Source organism: Sabethes cyaneus, chromosome 3, assembly GCF_943734655.1.
Source record: "Sabethes cyaneus chromosome 3, idSabCyanKW18_F2, whole genome shotgun sequence".
NCBI classification, from domain to species: Eukaryota; Metazoa; Arthropoda; class Insecta; order Diptera; family Culicidae; genus Sabethes; species Sabethes cyaneus.
This window is the reverse complement of record NC_071355.1, coordinates 16,099,304-16,121,289: the sequence shown is the minus strand read 5'-3', so window position 1 is coordinate 16,121,289 and position 21,986 is coordinate 16,099,304. Positions and strand designations below refer to the sequence as shown.

At 40.3% G+C, this 21,986-nt stretch overlaps 2 protein-coding genes across 2 annotated transcripts; one reads left to right on the top strand and one right to left on the bottom strand.

The window, feature by feature from the left end:
• Positions 1–314: 314 nt before the first annotated feature.
• Positions 315–2,396, top strand: LOC128742668 (probable RNA-binding protein CG14230). The gene is made up of 2 exons (XM_053839096.1): positions 315–1,306; positions 1,368–2,396. The coding sequence occupies exons 1-2, from the start codon at positions 379–381 to the stop codon at positions 2,309–2,311; spliced, it is 1,872 nt and encodes a 623-aa protein (XP_053695071.1). The 5' UTR covers positions 315–378; the 3' UTR covers positions 2,312–2,396.
• A 45-nt stretch (positions 2,397–2,441) lies between these two features.
• LOC128739308 (pachytene checkpoint protein 2 homolog) lies at positions 2,442–3,824 on the bottom strand. Its single transcript, XM_053834786.1, has 3 exons — positions 3,778–3,824; positions 3,314–3,712; positions 2,442–3,255 (listed from the first exon to the last, which is right to left on the bottom strand). Exons 1-3 carry the CDS (start codon positions 3,822–3,824, stop codon positions 2,442–2,444), a joined length of 1,260 nt encoding a protein of 419 aa, XP_053690761.1.
• Between the last annotated feature and the right edge of the window lie 18,162 nt (positions 3,825–21,986).

Below are 21,986 nucleotides of genomic sequence, written 5' to 3'. Positions count from 1 at the left end.
ATGAGCAAATGATGTCTTGTTGAGAATGACATTTGAACCATTTTTAATGTACACGTCGTGCAAACCAGCGGGGTTCAAATTAAAAAGTGTTCAGAAAGAAAAACGGTCAAACGAACGGGGGTCCACGACATAGTGTTGCACCTTAACGATATTATGGATATTATCGATGTGCGCCATTTATCGATATTATCTCAAAGCTTTTACGGTGTAATTCGTGCAGCCCGTGCAGCCACGGTGCAACAAACGTCAAACGCACGTGAGTTGTTTTGGCGATTTATTTACTTTAGCCAATCACAAAATTTAATGAAACTCTTGCACGATTTTAACGTGCGTGCAATGTGGTAGTGTTAAAATTGTGTGAAAACGCGAGAATTCAAAATGCCACTGCAACGACTTTTCGTGGGAAACATCCCGTCCGGAACCAGCGAGCAAGAGCTGGAGCAGGAGTTTTCTGCCTACGGTGCGGTGTCAGCAATCGATTTGAAAAGTAAACCAAATCCGCTGACTGGATCGGTTGATACGTTCGCTTTCGTTAATATCGAACTGGACGAGCAATCCGTTCGGCGCTGCATCAATGAGTTTCGACAGGAAACATACAAAGGTGTTTATTTGAACGTGTCTAAAGCGAAGGAGTCCTTTCTGGATCGGCTGAAGCGAGAACGAGAGGAAGCGGAAGCGAGTAAAGCGACCAATGAGCGTCTGAATCCATACCGGAAAAATGAAGAGACTACCAAGCAAAAGCAGAGGGAAGCTGAACCGCTTCCGGTGCTGCCGACGCTCAAAAAGACGGCGGAATCGTCGTCTAGTTCGGAATCCAGCTCGGAAAGTGAGGACGAGCAACCTGCGGCACCTGTCCGAGCGGTGGTCAACCGAACCGCCACAAAACCCAGCGAGGAAGATCAGTTGGTGCGAAAGTGGAATCAGGAAACCTACCTCGAGCATGGCAAGCTGAAAATTGTTCCCATCACCGGTCAGGTGAAGGAAGTGATTGAAAAGGGTCGCAAGAGGAAGCTTCAGCAGGATGCTAAGGAACTGAGCGAGAAGGCTCGCCAGGCGGATGAGAAACGGAAGAAAGGGTTGACTAGCTTGCAGAGTTCGTACGAGCAACAGAAGCAGGCGATTAAGATGGCCCTGGCTGGCACGGGAGAAGCGAGCGGTCGGAAGAAGATTTTGTTTGATGATGCTGAGGAACCGGACGGACCTCCGGCTGGTAAACGAAACAAATTGGCACTGTTTGATGATGAGGCCGATGAGGGGGACGGATTCAAGGGAAACTTCTCCGTTCGAAAGCAACTGGGGGATAATAGTGAGTGGTTAGACTTGATTTTTTTTGACAAAATAATTGATTTTATTCGTTTTTGTTTTAGCTGAGAAGGGTCAGCGCTTGTTCGACATGCAAACTCAGTTTTACGGTGATGCACGATTTAAACTAGATGAACGTTTTCTCGCTGATGAAACTACGGATGGTAAGAAAAGGAAGAGTGTGGCAACGGACAAATCCGTTTCAGTTAAGAATGAAGGAAAATCGAACAATCAGGAGCGGAAAAAACAGCTGGAAATTCTCTCCAAGGTAACAGGAAGGGACATTCAGGACAGGTCACAATTTAAAGGCGAGGAAAAGGACAAAATGGTAATGCAACGGTATGACCCTTCAGCACAGAGTAATGTTTCCGAAAAAGCTGTCAGGAAAGAGAAGGTAGAAGCAGAAGAAGAAGAGGTTGCTCAAGGGAAACAGGTAGATCGTCCAGCCGATGACTTTAAAGTCTCCGATGAAAAATTCTACAAAGTTTCGGGGAATATTAAGGAAATGATCGGAAGTTCCTCAGGCGGGGGATTCAGCCTGCTTTCGATGTTTGGAAATGCTGATCCAGTGGACGAGAAAGAAGAAACTGTAGAAGAAGAGGATGCTGAAAAACCAGCTTTCAGTATGGCTCGGTTCAAGTATGAGTCATCGGCCAGTGAGGATGAAGATATGAAGGACGAAGCTACGGAGAATGCCGAAGCAATCATTCCGGAACCGGCAGAAGAAAACGATGACGGCAAAAAGAAGAAGAAAAAAGGCGGTCGTTTGCCTAAGCCAGTTAATTGGAAAGAAAATTTCTTCTTTCTTCCCGGTGGTGCTCGTTTGGAGGAAGGAAGACGTTTCTTTACTGAATTTGCTAGCTCGGCTGCTGAAGCTGCCAGCGTAAAAGAGGATCAAGCAAGTCATATTCGGAAGATTTATAAGAAGCGAAAAATGCGGGAAACCAAAAACATGAATCAGATTCGCGCTAGGCGAGGTTTAAAACAAGTTAAACTAAAACTAAAATAAAAACAGTTATTTTTGTAGATATATACGAACACTTGATTTGAAATTTCTTTAGCTAATGTTTAAACAAATGAAAATAAAGGCAATTTGCTCGACACAATCTAGAAAAACTTACCATTTTTAGAACAAAAAATTAACTAGACCCGTTTGTGGCACCATTTCCGTTCTCACAGTTGTTTGCCAGCTTTGTATGATTTCTGGAATCCAGCATTCCCTTATCGGCTTTCATGCGCCGTACGGCGCTTCGCATGGCACCGAGAAACTTGAGCAATGTTGTTTCGTTTTGCTTCACGAACAATGCGTGTGCTAGGAACGGAACTTTCCTTAGACTGCGCCCACTTAGTCCGACACTGATCCGAGCGACTTCCCGCAACGTTTTGACAACTGTCGAATTGTCCGTACATTCTGCGTGCGGGGGAATTGTTTCATTATCGTTGATGATCTTTATGCTTTGCAGATCAAGCAGGGCAGAACGGTAGATTTCGTAAATGGCCGGCATCGTGGGATTGCCAATGAACTGCACAATATCCGCTCGGTCCAGGAAAGCCAAATCGATGCTACCGGTGAGATTGGACGTGGCCAGCACGAAAACGTTCGGGTATTTGCGAATACGATCCAGCTGTGTTAGGACAGCATTGACCACTCGAATGCTGTCGCTTGGTTCATTGTTTGAGATCGACTCCCGGGCAAATACGATCGATTCCACCTCATCCACTAGAACACATACCAGAGCTGTTTTCTGCTGGCAAATTTCGTGAATTTGACTAAATACTTTCTGCACCAATTTGCCACTTTCGGAGAACCACTTCGAGAACAGACTGTGGCTGTTTATTTCTATCAAATGAGCATGCCGATAGTGATCGATCATTCGAATTGCCAACTTTTGAGCAAGCGCTTTGCACAGGCTAGTTTTTCCTGTACCAGGTGGACCATGCAGTAAAACCAATCTAAAAAAGAAACAATCTACTAAGTAACTTCCTAATTTTAATACGCTACTCTACCAACCGATTGCACGCCACCAGGTTTGAATTGACATTCTTCCTAGAAAACAGCATCGTAGTTTGCATAAAGCTCAGTAAATCCTCCTTCATCGTACCCTCGTAAACCAGACTTTCCCAGAGGCCGTGGTACTCCCTTGCCGGGAGCAACCAGTGGCTCGCAATCTGAACCTCTTCTCCATCTTGCGAAACGGTTTCCTCCTCACCGGTGCCGTCGCACAGATGGTACGAGTACAGCTGAAGATCGGTTCGCGGTGTACTGGCCGTTAGTTCGTTGCAAATCATAACGCTCTCTACTTTGGGATAGTTGACACGGAAGACATGATCCTTCGGAAGGGTTTTGCGTTCCGACAGGTACGAGTGTATCGCTAGGTTGAGCTCCGGTGAGGGGGCGGATTTGTTGAACCTGTACGTTAAAAATAAAATTAATATAATCTCTTTTTGAAGCGAATCTCTTTAGTGTGAATTTACCCTTTGGAACAGGCAATTTCAATTAAGATAGGCTCTGGATTATCCATGCTGAATAAATAATTTACGCGTTGGATTCACAAATCTACAAGCACAACGAACAGAGAATCAATAGAACTTGCAATAATTAAGTTAGGGTTGGCTCTTGGCTTGGCGTTGGCGGTTAAAAAAAACAGTGAAATTGAAATACGCCGTTGCACCCGCACGAACTGTCAAAGCCGTCAAAGCCGAGATTCGAACCGCTCGAAGAATGCAACTGAAACGGTGTAATATTTGTTTGCTCGAACACTGTCGATTAAAAGCTACCCCGTAACAAAGTGACAGTTATTAACAGTTTGCCATAACACCCGCCAGTGTCAAAAATGTCGCGACGATCGTTTTTACGTGCCAGTCAAAATTGACGCACCTTCGATTTCCAAAGGAAATGTTAATTTTTGTTACGTTAAATGTGAACGCAAAAAGCTGTCTGGACAACGATTTGAAAAGTGCGTATTAATTATTTCAGCATTATTTCATGTTTTCGGTAAAACTGTTTGAATTCTTGGTGGGTTGTTTGATTGATTTGTTTACAAGATAAAAAGCGGTATTTATTACAAGATTGTCATTCTTGTGTACGAGTTGTCTGCTCTAAAGTATTTGAATATTGCGTGTTTCATTAAAAGTTATCCGCTGCGCAATTCAAAATGAAATGCTCTTTCATGATTGCTGGATCGATTTTGTCGTTAACAGAACAAGTTAAGCAAAATTCAAGAGCAAATCCAAGCAATAGAGATCGTTGCAGTTGTACAAAAAACACACTGTTATATGACAGAACCAAATAGAGCATGTTATTATGACAGAAGAACCAGTTATGCTGCTATTGTCATTACCACGGAAACGTTTTGGTACTTGATATAATATTGTCAGTTCGTAAAATACTCTATTGAAATAATAAACCAATTCAGATCTCATATGCACAAGGGATTTTTTTTGCCAAAACAAATGATGATAAACTCTTTCTTCGTTATTTACGCCGCTTTCAAACATCTGTCGTGAACCATGAACCAGCAGTTTTAGGTACGTTTGATTAGTATGGGAGCTGTCACATTGTTACCGGGTTGATTAAAAGTTTGGTACATCCCAAGTAACAATTTCAGGCTGATCAAACGTTTTTACAGCTGATTTTATTCAACCTGTGGCTGAACTATGATTTGGGTTTAGAATGAAGCTTAATAGAGGCTTTTGCGCACTTTTAAATAGCCAATTTGCGCAATGCTGTCAATTCTATTTTTAGAACGAGAAATAGTTTTTTTTAACAACGGTAGCTGAATTGCAAGAGCAATTAAAAAAATGAGTTAATGACAGCAAACAATCAAGAATTTTTCAAGCTCAATTTTACTAGAGTAAAATTGTATCACTTGTATCACTTGTATGTAGATTTGTATCATTAGTCATTTGTAGTCTGATTAGAATCAGACTACAAATGACTAGTGATACAAATCCGTGTGCGTACGGCACGGTAGAAGTTTTAGGGAGATGTTATTCAAGTAAAATCATAGTGTCAGATATTAATTTTAAGGTATGATATCTGGTTTTGGAAAAATGGTTTTTATTTATCTAAAAAAAATATTATAAATTAGCGTATAAAAAAATCCACTCAAATCCATATTCGTATATTTTGATCCATTATGTCATCGATGAAGACTAAATTGCCAACACCTTTAGCCGTAATACACCCGCTTACCACCACTCCACCCTAGCCGTTTTTTTGACCATCGCTTTCAATTTTTTTACATTTAGGGGAACTGGGGGTAAAATGGACACCCTTAGCAATTTCGCCATGTGCTCCCCCAGGAACCAACCAAATGCTGAACGCACTACATGAATTGAAAGCTGGATTCATATTCCACTTAGCAATATATAAAGATGTTTAAAAAAAGGACGATTTGTTATAAAAAATTCATATTTTCGAAAGCGTCACATTCGAGCCTGATTTTTTTTTCGTGTGGGTAAAATGAACATGTCACAGAAAACTAAAGCTAACATGCAGTTTAGGCAAATTAAACATTATTTTACATTATCATTATTCTACAAAAACCGTAGATAATCTACAGAACTGTTGGAATTAAAATGGGACTCCTTAAATTTAACATAATGTATCTTCGCCCCATTCATACAATGCTTGACTTTCAACTCGCATCATATTCCAGCACTCGGTCATTTTCCGTCATTTTTCGGGAGACTCGATCATTTTTATTGCTTGAATTCTAATTAGATCGGGGCTGCTGATAAATGGAAAATAAAACTTCAAAGAAAGCTCAAGAAAGCTCATGATCATCACATATTGTCTCAAACAGCTTAAAATACTTCTAGGAGAAAATACCTATTGATTTGGAATAGATTTTAATCGATTTACTGGGAATTTGGCTACCTGTTCATTTCCCCCCCCTGTTCATTTTACCCTCCCTGTTCATTTTACCCACAGTTTCCCTAGTTCATCGGTTGACTTTTCCCATAAAAAATGACGACCATATGAGTCAAAGATGATAGCTTTCTTTTCAATAAGATATTATTTTTGCAGATGAATTCAAATTTAACATCTTTGGTTCAGATGGTCGTCGTTTTGTATTGGGAAAAGCCAAACGATGAACTAAATGTGAAAAAGCTGATAGTGATGGAACACGGCTGGGGTGGAGTGGTGGTAAGCGGGTGGATTACGGCTAAAGGTGTTGGGAATTTAGTCTTCATCGATGATGGCATAATGGATCAAAATGTCTATCTAGATGTTTTAAAGCAAAATTTGAAACCAAGTGCCAACAAAATGGGGTTTAGTCAGAGGTTCAAGTTTTACCGAGACAATGACCCATAGCACAAAGCATTTAAGAAACCCACATGGTTACTTTATAACTGCTCAAAACTTATTGATACTCTACCACAACATCTCCAGACATCAATCCCATTGAAAACCTTTTGGAATATTTCGACAAAAAAGTTAGAAGTCATCCAATTTCTAACAAAAACGATCTTAGAAAACATTTAATGGACGAATAGGACCAAATTCCCACCGAATACACGGAAAAACTGGTAGACAGCATTCCAAAACGACTAAACGCAGTTGCAATGACCAAAGGATACCATACTAAATGCTAATCTTTGAAATTAAGCTACATCTGAGAAATCAGAACTGTTAATTCGAAGCCCGTATGAATATGGATTTGAGTGGATTTTTTCATACGCTAATTTATAATATTTTTTTCAGATAAATAAAAACCATTTTCCCAAAATCAGATATCATACCTTAAAATTAACATCTGACACTATGATTTTACTTGAATAACATGTCCCTAAAATTTCTGTTAAACTTTCGAATGTAGAAAAACTAAATCTGCCGTGCGAATACGGATTTATATCACTGTAGATGGTTTCGAATGATTGATACATATAAACCATACAGAACGGCAAACTTTCAACGCATTTTTCTCGAAATCAGAGTTTTGTAACTTGGTTCGGTCTGATTTAACACCGACTAGACATTGCTGTTGCAGTTGAAAACCGTAATAATCGACGTGCGACATTGGATTTTATTCTTGTTGCGACACTCAGGGCAAGAATACATAAAACCAAATGTCGCACGTCGATTATTAATCAATTCTAGGGATGGAGAACATATCGATATTGACTAAAGTTTTTGGAGCGTCTTATAGCGAATTCATAAATCAACATGGGTTCGTGCTAACTCGAACGTCGAACCCGAAATTTATGAACGATACGGACAGTTTGACAGATCGACCCGTAAACCGTAATGCTAGACAGTTTTAACCTGCGCCCACAATCACTTCTTCACCTAGCGATTCGCCATGAGGCCACCATTCCTGTCCAAACTTCGAAAATTTTGTCTAGGAATATCGATGAATTGAGGCTTTGCCAACATGTTCAACATGTTGTGTCAGAGTCGCAAACCACGATGACAGATCAAAATATTAGGTGAATTTTCTATATCATATTACCGTTCTGATTCAAACTTAGAACAGTCTCAAACTTCGAACACTTCAGAATAAAATGCTCGTTAGTATCGCTAATATGATCAAATATTATGCTTGTTATACACCACTGTGTTCGTTAGAATGTCCTCTATCCGGTGAGGTATGACATTGAACTGTAGGACTCCTTGTAAGAAATCAGCAGGCTCTGGAAAAATGTAAGAACTCAGATTTTCACTTGGCTCGCTTACTCTTAGCGTTTCGTGCAAAAGTAGCTGTTTTTTCGTTTGCATTATTTTGCCAATTTTAGAATTTAGAACCTTCCAACTACGTGATCAATAGATAAGTGCAAAGTATTTATGTACTAAAGCATAGTTAAAATACAATATTTCATGCATTATTTCAATGATATTGGATAAATGAAAGAGTTAGAATCACGTTTTGAGAAGTGATTCAAACTTCGAACAGCAATGAATAATATCCGGTTTTTCCGGGTTTTCCTTCGGGAAAATTAATTTTCTGCATTGATAAGCTGAAGATAGTAAACTTCCTTTAGATGTAGTTCATGGAGTTCGAGAATATTAGCAATTGCCTTCAGAAATATGGATTGAACCTAATTATTGAGTGAAAAGTTTTAAATCACACTGTTAGGTGGATTTAAAAAGACAGTGTTTAGAAAAAGGTTGTAATTTCACTCATTTAAGTTGAGTGACACTAAAAACATTAATACTTATCAAAGTAATACAAGTGTTCGATGTCTGAGACTGAAATATTCGAGCTTTAAATGTCGACCATGAAAGTGTTCGAAGTTTGAATCAAAACCGAACTGTAACTTTTTAGTGTTTTTCATTATAAAATAACATTTTATCCTCATTTTTAAAATTTTCAATTCATGGGGGTAAAATAAAGATGTTTTCGAACATTTTACTTTGAAGAAAGTTTCAGTATGACTTAAGTGTTCGAAGTTTGAGTCAGAACGGTATAGATTTATTAATAAATAGTGTCGTTAATCCAGATGACTCATTTGTTGACATGTACGCCGCAATAAAATTCGAAATGGGACACGGTTCTAAATTATTGCTAATCCAATGTCTTTAGATATAAATAAATAAAAATAGAGTTTGCATTTTGAAAAACTTTACGAAAAAGCGAGAAAAACCAGAACAAACTGAATCGGCTATAGAAACGGTTCTGTTCGTCCTGGCTGATAGAAATCGAACAGAAATTCGGTAGATGAATCTAAACAAAACTGCGTAAGGCAGGCTGACCAGACGTCCCGGATTATGCGGGATTGTCCCAGATTTGCACCCATATTCTGTATTTCGAACGAGTTGAAATATTTCGATCGACTTGGCAAATATTTCGTTCGAGTTGTTTCTTCGTATGAAGATCTTTCGTTCGAGGCGCTGTTTTTTCGAACGAAATGCCAGTTTCGAACGAGAGACAAACCCGTTCGAAATACAGAATAGGGGTGTTGAACGGTTTTTCCCGGATTACTAGGAGTCCCGGAAAATGTCTCGCATTGTTTAATTTTTCAATTGAAACAGTTTCTAAGGATGAAACAGAGCAGATTATGTTACATTGCATGATAAACCCTACTGCTGACACCGCTCGTCAGCCGCTGCACACCCTCCCCAGTCACGGCCCCGGCCAGCCGGCATCTAGAACTCCTCATCTGACCAATGTGGCTGATGACTGCTCCCTTCACCTTCAGCTTTCGCATCATTATCCCCCAGTATTTCAATACTGGATGAACCAGTGAACAATCTGGTGCACTCAGCTCTTATTAGATGAACTGAAGTCCATTGTAACATGCAAACTGAAACTGCGGCTGGCTATCATGGGACTTAATGAAGGGCAAAATCCGCCTGGTTAGATACCTACCTCTGTGTATCTCCGAATTCATTTCCATCACAAAACGCTGGTTTTCATACGGATGCCCTTTATCACGAACCCATCTCCAATACCTCCAAATCTCGAATTTGCTACAAACCCTGCCACGAGCCAGAGGCCAGAGCATGAAGAATTTACCGCCTGGGTTTGGTTGAAATCGGCCTTCTCTGAAGCGTATCGTCACCAGATTCTAACCTTTGGGTACTGTTTGAGGCTTCTGTTGGGCTCCCCATTTGCTCAGTAACACTTGTAGCCATTCCGAGACGGATACACCGTACAGTACAGCGGTCAGTGTTCAGTTTTTGCGCCAAAGCACAATCCATGATGCTGAAATCAGCCTTGACTTTCCGAATGGCCCTCAACCGCAATTGACGATGGAGAGTTCAACTCTAACGTCTGGGCTGCGTCTTTAATCTAAAACTAAACTATGAATTTTACGTGAACAGATTTTATTGGAAGATTAATACGCACAGGGTTGACCTAATCAACCAATATCGCCCAGCACGATATTGGCTGATCAGGTTGAGCTTTTTGCTGATTTATCTATGACAATTCCGGTAAGTAATGATTTATTGCTCATTATCGATAACAAATATTTGTCTTTTCGTACTTAAACTGGTGTATGTCTAACGCGAGCATAAATGTTAACGCTTGCATTCCCAGCACCAGTGATCAGGATCGTCATTCTCCAATAGCCATCCGGCAGGAAGTTAGGTACAGTCGATGAGGGAAAAACGGCATTTTTGAACCAATAATCTCCCGCTGGAAATGGACACAGTCCGTCCTCCGTTACCTGAGGCAAATTGGAATGATTTAGAAATACGAACTGATAATCCCTGTAGGCTCGCTTCATCATGTCGCAGAAGGGTTGTTCCGTCCAAGATATCGGGTAATCGTTGAACTGATTGTTACCAAGGCGACTGGAAGCTATTCTAATGGAGCACTGAGAATAAGACGACTTGTTAACGAAAGGAACCAAATAATAATAATTTGAAACTATCACCTTATAGTTATTATCCAGGTTTTTAAAAATTCTCATGGTACCGTTCAGAACTGGCGTTGTACGATTGAATTTTGTAACTCGCAAACCGGTGGCGTTGCCCACGTCAAAGCCGTAGTTCTGTACATACCGTTGTAGTTCTAACTCAATTTTGCTGCTTAGGGCTTTGTAACAGCCTATTGCCATGCACAATAGCAACACCCACTGAACAACCATTCGTTTCCACATATTGCTACCGATTGCACCGTTTGTTAACTGGGGCTAACTTTATGTTTAACAAAACGATTGCGTGACGGATGAATGAAATCAATTTTGAGATTAAAATTGTTTCATGTTTGTACGGGGAACAGCAATTAAGATCTAATCATTAAAAAAAAAACCTGTTCTTATTAAATTAATAATTTTTAAACGTAGGCACTCAACAATTGATCAAACCGCATTAAACGCCCCAGACTGCCAGTGGCTGTTTTTTCGACTCGAAACCGATTGTACAGGTTTGTAAACGCCATGTCCTTTCTAGCGAACGGTAAGCTTAGCTAATCACCGCACCAGTCCGATGCACATGTTCTTGGCTTGCATCTGAAGTGTTAATTGAGGGCTATAAATTTGCTCCAACTTCGAAAGCATAAAACAGATGCGGGCTGAAAACGTAGCCTCCCTTTTCGGATTGATTTATTCGTCTATCCATTCCATAGTTATAACCATCGTAAAAGAACTTGGGCTTCATCAGGCGGTTCGGCGTGCTGAACTTCTCTCCAATTGAATGGGAGTCATCTAACATCCGAGTACAGTGAAGATTTAGGTTTTCCAGCTACAAGCGTTCGCCGGTTTTCCTCCGCCGATTGGTTGGTCTGGCTCACAGTATCGGCTCCTGGAATGACTGAACATTCGTTTTGACGGCAGTTGCATTCACGTGGTCATTGTGCAATAGTTGGATGTACGTGCATATGCACATCTAGCAGATTGCTGTAGGAGCTACTGAACAGTAGCAGGTGTTGCTCATATTTTTGTGCTTCGATTTTTCCTACCCGAAAGTTTTACGGCATCGTTGTATGGACGTTTACTTCTTTCATGTCAAATTTAGACCCCATTGATGAGCCATTGCAATGATGTTCAGTTTTTAATGGTGTCTTGAAACATTGTCGAAGCTAAAGTCATTTCCTTTCTATTAAACCTTTCCATCAAAGGAAGAGTAATTCTTTTATCACAGTTTTCTTGCCTTGGTACAAAGTGAATGCAATTGCATGACAATCGTAAAAAATGTACCATTCAAAGCTCATTCAGCTCACATCATCGTTTCTTTTTATCGACGTCCCTCGTGGGGCCATTAATTTGGGACTTATTTGCATGTTGTTTTGTTTTAATGGAACCTAAATGGATCTAAAACCGACCGGCAACTTTCTCAATGCTCTCTTGTGGTGATGCACGTAGGGCATTATGAAATTAATCACGGCAAATTACACTACAAACCAGATGCAGTCGACCTTGTCTTTTTTCAAAGTTTGCTTATGTTAATTCCAACAAAATTCACTCACTCTCTCTCTTTCGGTTAAGCCTCAATCTATCATCATTTACTTATTTGGTTTGGAGTGGATCTTATTTTGTGATTTCAGGGCCGTTTCGAAGGACCTCGGGTGATTTCGAACTGAAAATAGTACCCCATAATTGCTCGTTGATATGATGCTCACAACTGCTTGCTACCTGTTGTTTTGATTAGTGACTGAAACGGTGATGTGAAGGGTTCGAAAGTAAATTAAGCGCTCGTTAGTGTAATTGGTAAGGTAAAACAGCTAGAGACAAATCAATGCTTCATCTGCTCCGGAGAGAGTGTTGGAAGCCATCGCTGTAGGATTCATTTTATTAGCGGCTAGATTTAGCCTAATGATAGACAGTTATTGGTATGGGGCAATTCAATTATTACGTCTGTTGGCAGACGGTAGACCTAAATGACCTTTTATGCATTTAATTCGATGATCTCAGTCTATGGCTACCTGCAACAGAGCTTGAGCTTGCGTACCGTTGGGCATATAAAAGCAGATTTATGAGGTATTAATTAGCATCAAACAGATTATTTTTCAAAATGATGATCGTTTCGTTCTTCCGATTGGGAAATGGTTGGGGGAAGCTCATAGAAATAAACCTTATAAATCCCTATCGACTCAGTTATTAAAATCAATCAATTGCGTGTGCTTTCAAAAGTTATAAAAAACAGTTATTACTCCAGTCATTTTGAATAAAAAGAGCCGAGTCCAATTTGTAAAATCAATTACATTATTTACAACAACAAATCTGGAAAGCCCTGTTGGGCAGCACTTGAAATGAAGGTACACAATTAATATTTAATTTCAAATCGAGAGAAAGTTTTCAATAAGATAACGTGAAAAAAGCGGCTGTACGAAGCAATCTACCGAATCATTGTCAGGATCTCAAATCTGCCTACAAGGTGCTTTTCCGTATCCTGTTCTCCAGACTAAGACCGTTAGCGGAGTCCTTCGTCGGCGAGTACCAAGCTGGTTTTTGTGAGAGTCGCTCCACGACGGATCAGATGTTTACCCTGCGTCAGTTGCTAGACAACTTCCTGGAGTACAACTTGCAGACACACCATCTGTTTGTGGACTTTAAAGCGGCGTACGATTCAGTTAAATGGAATGACCATGCTTTTTGGTTTTGCGGATGACGTCGATATCATCGGAATCAACCGTAGAGCAGTGGAAGAGGCCTTCAGGCCCTTTAAAAGGGAAGCTGCGAGATTAGGACTTTCCATTAATACCGCCAAAACGAAGTACATGGTTGCTGGTAGGAAACGTGGGAGCCCAAGTGGTGTTGGTGCCGAGGTGGAGTTAGATGGAGAACGATATGAAGTAGTGGAGGAATTTATATGCCTTGGTACACTCGTGACATGTGACAACGATGTAAGCCGCGAAGTGAAACGACGAGTTGCAGCCGCGAATCGGGATTTCTACGGATTACGTAGCCAGCTGAAGTCCCGTAGATTGCAAATTCGCACAAAACTGGCGCTCTACGGACACGAATCATGTACGCTGAAGGAAGCTGATCGACGAGTGCTTGGGGTTTTTGAGCGTAAAATTCTGCGATCTATACTTGGTGGCAGAATGGGAAATGGAGTGTCGCGCAGACGCATGAGTCACGAGCTGTACCAAGTATACAAATGTGCTGATATAGTGAAGGTAGTGCAATGTGGCAGGCTGCGGTGGGCTGGATACGTGGCCAGAATGCCCGATGAAAGAGTAGCCAAAACTATTTTCAGCAGAGAACCAGGAAGAGGCCGTAGACTCTGAGGCAGACCCCGCACCCGGTGGGTGTATGCTGTCGAAGACGATGCACGTTCAGCTGATGTTCGTGGGGATTGGAGAATGGCAGTACGGAAGGACCATAATTCGTTCGGCGCAGGATCGGTAACGGACCGTTGCCACTAAAGTATGTATGGCCGAATCACAGAAGGCCGAAACACGAATCCTCAACTCTCTCATTGCGACATTGGAAAACAACTCGCAATCGTGCAATCAACGGCGAGTCGTGTGATTAAATGTTACTACGAAACTCTGAGTAGAAATGCGGTCAGAATTGATGTTCTATTAGTCATCAGGATCACAAACGTGTCGTGGAAGCGTTTAAGGAGCGTAGCGTAGGAGTGTAGGAGAATTCCAATGCTTCAGTCAGGGATGTGGCCAAAAATTTGAATCTGTCCAAGTCTTTCGTTCAAAGAGCCATGGACCAGGAGGGACTGCATACGTACAAAGTGCAGAAGGCTTCAAATCGTGACGAACGGCAAAATATGGTGGGAAAGTCACAGGCCCGAAAACTGTACACCCAGATGCTGACGAAGCCACATTGTCTCATTATGGATGGTGAGATTTACGTCAAGGCGGACTTCCGTCAGCTTCAGGGGATACCGTTCTTAACCACCCAGCACAAGTTTGATGTTCCGGAGGACATTAGGAAGCAGAAACTTTCAACGTTTTCCAAGAAATACATGATTTTGTAACATGTGATCATGTCCCTTAATAAATTTAACTAAATTATTTCGAAAATTGTATATTTGTTGCACGGCAGGAGTTAAAAAAAACATTCTTAGTTTTAAGATAAAATCCACTATCGAGACGCCACGGTTACCAATGGCTCCAACGCACGGACCGACCGGGATCAGAGGAGTCAGGTAATGCTTGAGAGTTTTTTGGGGTGAGAGCCGAAGCGATCGGACGTGTCTCCGCTGTTCGGTACCATTCCGTGCTCCCACGTGGTCATCCAATTGGAAGTGAGAACAAATTTAAACGTCGATCCGCCATTCCGTTTTCCGTGTGTAATCTGCGTGGCCGTCGGCTGTCTTGTAATAACCCGGGCATCAGTTTGTTGTAAAGCGAGTGCGCGATCGTAAAACCCCACCCAAACCAGTGCCAGTGAGTGTGCTGGCGAAGAATTATGCATGTGTCCGGGCTATCGGATGTGCATATCGAAATCGAGGAGGTCTCAAAGTGAATTTCCGGCCGATGCCGGTATGATCGGATTGAGTCCAGCATGAAAATCGGGCGTGTCGCGAGTGGATCCCGGCCCTGTCAGTATCATTTCCGTCCGTATTTGTGCGTAAATCCGGGGCAGTGCGATTTATACACCCCGTGGTGATGCCTTCCGTACACGGGCTCAAGTGGAACCCGTACGTTCACGATACAGCAAGTGCGCGGATAACTGTTAAGGTCACCGTGCTCACCCTCCAGTCAAGCGTCATTCCAGACCTAGGAACCGAAGAGCGTCCGGGGAAAGTGCAAGTATATTTAAATCGTTAGATTAGGCAGCGCCTGAGATTCAATGGTAAGTTTTCATGCTCGAGTCTTGCCGTAAGTGAACCCTTTACTTACAATTTGGCAAGCGATCTGCTCATGTGGCAAACAGAGTGCACCAAATGAAGGTTAAATGAATTTTTCCTCAATCTACACTTTGCATTTGTAATCGTAAATTACATTTCACGTTAAAATTTTGCCTAAAACGCCTAATACATTTCACTTTCGAGGCGTTCACCTCAAACCACTAAGCTACAACACTGCAAAATTCTCTTAAACATTTTTTTCAGTTGCTGATAATTCGAAGTGCTATTTTCAGCCGAAAGAAATTCAATTTTATCTTCAATTATCACTTGGTGGCCTTTAAAAAGGCCGATTGATGGATGATATTCACATTTGTCCTGAACATTTACTGGGAGTTTTTTCTTTGTTACATGTATTTTTGGAAAGTGACGAGAAGCGAAGGGAAGCGAAGAATGGTAAATGGAATGAACTGGAAAATTTCGTTTATAGGCCAGAGACTAAGGACCAGGGTATGAAATAGGAAAGCCAACATAAAGCGTCTAACATAGGTCTGGCCGTCCCAGGTTCCTACATAGCGCCTCCACGTGGCCATACGCGATAATACTCCATCTTTGAAATGGAGTAGCCGAGCTAGAACGTGCGGTGTCATGTGCTTTGTTTGATCGTTGTTTGACCAGTTGTTTAATCTTACAAATGTAGTTTAATCATGCGAAGTCACACGAGCCTTTAGTGTATTAATTAAATAAACCACTTCTTTATAAGGTTCAATGAAGGTGTTTTGGTATTTAATGGTACTCTGGAACTATCCTGCTAATATCAGCATCAGGGCATTCATTTGAAGCATTGTGCTCAGGGAGAGTTCTTTCTAAGGTTAATTTTGGTCCGGTTAGGTTAATTTTGGTCCGGCTGGGATTAATATTTTGATGCCAAAAAAAGGTATTTTTATAAGGATTGCAACGATATGATACTTGTTTTGCCGTTTTGCCAAAAGAAGGGCATTTTACCCTACTTTTCTCGACATGGAGAGATGTAAAAGTTCATATCTCCGGATTCCGCAAAGACAAAATTTATCTTTTTTCGCAATAAATAAGCTATCTTCAAAGGGATTCCGACGACATGGTATTTGTTTACGAAACATGGTTGTTATCTTGTTATTTCGAATAAACGTCATTTTAACCTAGTTTTATCAATGATTATTAATAAAAGTGAACATCTCTGGATTCCGCCGGTTATTACTATATGTAATAGTAATCGGAAAGTAATTGCGCATGAATTGGTTCATACATCTCCGAGAAACGGTAACCTCAACCAACCTTAACGGAAGAATCATAGAAATTTGGTTATTGAGTACTTACGAGACGACGAAACTGTATTAGTGACAAGTAAGTATTGAAGATTTATAAAAAATCTATATATATATAAATGAAATGCTGTTCGTGTGTCCGGTATAGACTCGCAAACCGCTCGACGGATTTTGATGAAACTTGGCATACACATTGCGTTTGATGTGAGGAATGTTGTTAGCATGGTTTGAGACCCCTCCCCCCTCTAGAAGGGGGAGCTCCCATACAAATGGAACACATATTTCTTCATAACTCGGGAACTAATCAAGCAAATGGAACCAAATTTGGCATGTGAAGGTTTTCGGAGGCAGATATTTTTTCTATGGTAAATTAAGACCTCTCCTTCCTTTAAGAGGGGGAGCTTCCATACAAATGAAACAAAAATTTCCTCATAACTTGACTATTAATCAAGCAAATGGAACCAAATTTGGCATGTGGGGGTTTCAAGAGAAGAGGATTTTTTTTCTATGGTTGTTTGAGATCCCTCTCCCTATAGAAGGGGGGCTCCCATACAAATGAAACACAAATTTCTTTACAACTCGGAAACTAATCAAGCAAATGGAACCAAATTTGGCATGTGAAGGTTTTTGAAGGTAGAATATTTTTTTCTATGGCAGATTGAGAGAAACCTCCTACTTCTAAGAGGGGATCTCCCATACAAATAAAACCAAAATTTCCCCATAACTCGACTATTAATCAAGCAAATGAATTTGGGGGTTACTGGAGGCAATTTTTTTTTCTCTGACGTTATGAGATTCCTCTCCCCTCTGGAAGGGGGAGGGCTCTCATACAAATTAAACAGAATTTTTTGCAATATTCAAAAAGTAATCGAACTCGCGAGTGTTTCCGTGGATACTAAAATATAAGATAAATTTGGAACAAAATTGTTAAGAATAAATCGGTGAAGCCTAGATAATGGGTCAAATTAAATAAAAGTAAGATAATATAATACTTATTTTAAAAACAAAATTGAAGAGAAAATACATTGTTGAAATGAAAATATGAAGAAAATAATGTTGAGATTACACTAAGTTTATGGTTTCTGACCAGTTTTCAACTAATTTCAATCGAACTGCACTGATATTTTATTACGATTTTGCCAAAATTACCATGTTAAGGGTTGGTAATAAAGCCCAAATCGTTACGTTGGACTTGCTGCTCGAGTCACAAATGCTGATGCGTTGGATTAGAAATTTGCGGCATGATTTGAGAATATCTTGGGTTGTCAAAAAGAAAGATCTTGGTTGCAAGATTACAATTAATCAAATCTTCAGGATTATCCTTTTTAGAATGGCGTAGCAACGCACGCCGGGTCCTCTAGTAGAATATAATTTTCCGGACTATACATATCTATTACAACACCCATTTCTACGCTGCGTTGCAAGGTACATATTTATATTCCACCATTGAATCTCTCATTTGCAGATACGTCGAAATGAAAAAGTACCCGAGTATTGACCGTTTTGTTTCTATCACTACTCAGCTTCGACGAGATTTGTTCCCAAAGATGTGAGTCGCGGTGCTAGCTTTCGATACATCATTTTCGACGTATTGAATGACCTTATCCAGTAATTGTAATAAGTACATCAGCGAGAGATCGTGCTTTGCCGTAATTTCTTAATTCACTGAAATTCCGTGATGCGACGGCCGTTTACGACGAACCTAGCCAACAGATGACTTGCCAATTCAATACTTTATGACGGCCTGTTTATGGGACAATTTCAATAGAAATGTGTGATTTCAACAAGCTTCAACCTGAAATGATAGTTCAAAGCAATCGTAAAGCAGTCCAACGTATTGGGTATACCTAGTTTCAGTTGCAGCGATGTACACATCATTAATTAATTTAATGGCCCTAATTTGCTTCTCTCTCACACTCTCGTAAAATTAAGTTTTAATTAATAGATGTTTCGAGGTTCATTTCAAGTATTGGAATTACTTTTAAGAGAGTGTTTCTGACACGATCTAAACCTTTATCGCTGGATATTACCATTGCGTGACTTATTGCCGACCTTCAGAAACATCTCCTGTTTGTAGGAAACTGTTTTCTTAAATTTTCTTAAATTGATAAATTTGAATTCGTTTTTTATGTAATTATTTTTATGTAGGTTCACCTTCATTCAGGGAATTTAGTTCCAGAAAAATGATATTTTTAAGCGCTGCTCTGCCCAGGCTAGAGCTAACTGGGACGTTATTTTTGTGATCAAGTAAATTAGTTACGCAAAAATAAATCCAGCTTCAGAATCAAGACTAATTACAATTTCAGTTATAAATTTCAAATTTAATTTTAAGTCTAGTTTACTGTTCAATCTAAGTACAATTTCAAGTTCAATTTAAATCCAATTCATATCCAGTTTCAATTCAAATTTCTGTATCAGTTCAATTTTAAGCCAAATTTCAAGTCTGATTGTAAGTCCAACTTCAAGTATAATTTCAGGTCTAATTTCAAATACAATTTAAAACCAGTTCATATTCATTTTTAGGTCCAATTTTAAGTGAAATGATGATAGAAAACTCCAGAGAAAAGTCGGGAAAGTATGTTCTACCACATGGAAATGTAATAAAATATTTTTTTAAACTTAAACTTTTCATGTTAACATTCTTTGTTCTTCCTGAGTTATGGCTACAAAACTTGGTTTTCTCGAATATTTACCTAATACAAAAACTCAAATCTTCCGAATCAAAAAACGTAAAACAAACAGTTTCTTATTCTTACCGCATTCACAGAAGGATTATCGATAGAGGTAGCGTACGGGAGGGTGTTTTCGGCCCATTAAACGATTGCTTCTATTTTTTCGGCCCAGGTGGAAAGAACAGGTGGTTTTGACGTTCTTTTAATAAAAAACAGTCGATTTTACTTACATTCTTGAGAAAACAGTTATAAAATATTAAAGTTGTATACCGTGGATCCCCGTTTGTTTGACCGTTTTTAATCCGAACACTTTTTCATTTGAACCCCGCTGTTGAAGTAAAAATAGTTCAATTGTCATTGTCAATATGACATCATTTGCTTATACAGACAATGCACATAAACACGATTTGTTTGTACTGATCTAGCGTATTTAATCTGTTTCACATTCGGGTTTTCCAACGATTAAGATAGAAATACGATCGGAGAATGAAATATTCGCTGCTTGCAACTGTCAACTAAATCAAGCCACTAAAACAATAATAAAGAGCAGGGCGGCGAACGGGGGTCCACGGTATAGGCAAAGGATTTTTTTAGTGAAAGAAAAGAAAAATAGGCTGAATTTAGAAACAGCCGAAAGTACCCTGCTGTTCCTATGTTCGTATTCTGCTGCTCACCAGAAAAAGAAGTAATAATGGACAAATGGAATAGGAAAAAAATGGAAAAAATCACGAAAACTGGATAACTGGTCGCCTACTGCTGTGTTCAGCTTTATGATTCGAGTAACATCGTCTGTTCCTGGATGAAGTTTGATGATTCTGTCTAGCGGCCATTTCGCGGGTAGTAGACTATAATCTTTGATGACCACGATGCATCTCACCTCGATCGGTAAAGGACGTTTGCAAGTATTTGTTTCACGGGATTGTAATTGGGCCAACTATTCTGGATACCAGCGCGCCCAAAGGCGCTGGAAAATCTATTGCGTTAGTGTGTACTGTGTTAGTGATTTAAGTGGGAATCTCAAATAGTGATTTAAGGTTGGGTTCTGGTACACCACGTTGGCTCGAACCGACCAGAAAAAGGCCTGATCTTAATGCTTCCAGGTCGGTTGTTTCGCTGAGAATCGGTGTCAGTGGTCTCGAATTTAAGCACATCTCAATTTGCGCCATAAGAGTGACCATACCCTATTTCGTGTAGGAAGTGCTGCTTGACAGATATAATTGCAGCCTCCAACAATCCCCCGAAATGGGGAGCACGGGGTGGGGAAAACTTCTATTCAATCTTGTTATTAGCGCACCAGTTCACAACTTGATCTCGTTGACTTCCCGTCGACATTAACATCTCGTATATATGGCGTAGATGATTAAATGCTCCTATGAACGCAGTACCATTATCAGAGTTAAGCTCGCAGACATGGCCGCTACGGGTAGTGAAACTACGTAATACTGACAAGAAGGCTGCTTACTAACTGAAAATGGACGGGATGGCCCTTACTTGGGACTTCGGGAGATCTGCCTTGGCTTGTTGGATGAGTACAGGTTTTTGCCTGAAACATTTACTGCGTCGATAGTAGAGTCGGCCAACTAAATTTCTTCCTCTTATTATCCAATATTTCTGACGAATCGTAGAGAGCATTAGCAGTGGATCAGCGTGCAAAAGTAGCTTATGGTAATGACTAACTAGGATGCTTTGCGGATAGGACTATTGGAGGCTTATTATTGGATGTTCTCGGAAAGTTCGGAATTGGACAAGCGACTTCGCACTTGAATTAAGGCTTGTTCGCAACAAAATCTGGACACCTCAATTTTGCAATAAAACAAATTTGCTAGAAGTTTAATCCATGAAGCAATTTTATATCATTTATGTGTGTATCGTTATAATAATTATCAAACAAATTAACATTACTTATTTGGTCTGCATGAAAAATCGGCGAACTTTGGAGTTAACCCTTGCCATGGGGGTCAGTGCAGACTTGTTGGTAACCAGCGTTTGTCCAAGATTTTCGAAATTTATCTATAGTTGTTGCTTGTTGTTTGTGCTGGGACAGCTCTCTCTTCACCAAAGCCCAATACCGCTCGATGGGGCGTAACTCTGGACAGTGAAGTGGATTTGCCTCCATCGGTACAATATGGACTCCATTAGCATCATACGATTCCAAAACATCTTTGGCGTAGTGACAGGATGCCAAATCAGGCCAAAACACCGAGGGTACATCATGGCTGTGTAGGAACGGTAAAAATCGTTTTTGCAGGCATTCTTCACGGTATATTTCCTTGTTAACTGTTCCCGTAGTGATGTAACTATTGCTTGCTCGACCACAGCTGCATATGGCCTACCATACTAAATATTTTTTGAGGGACTTGGCTTTCTTCTTTGTCCTAAAATGCTCTGCAACGACATTCGTTGCTTAGAAGTGTGCACGAATGTTGGCGACATTTTTATTTTACGAGCAATGGTACGTACAGAAAGATCTGGTCTCCTCCGTAATATTTGTTTTACCTTCGCATCCTTGTGGTGGTTTCTCAGATCCGTTTTTGTTCTACTTCCCTAATCCTTAGCTATAATTGT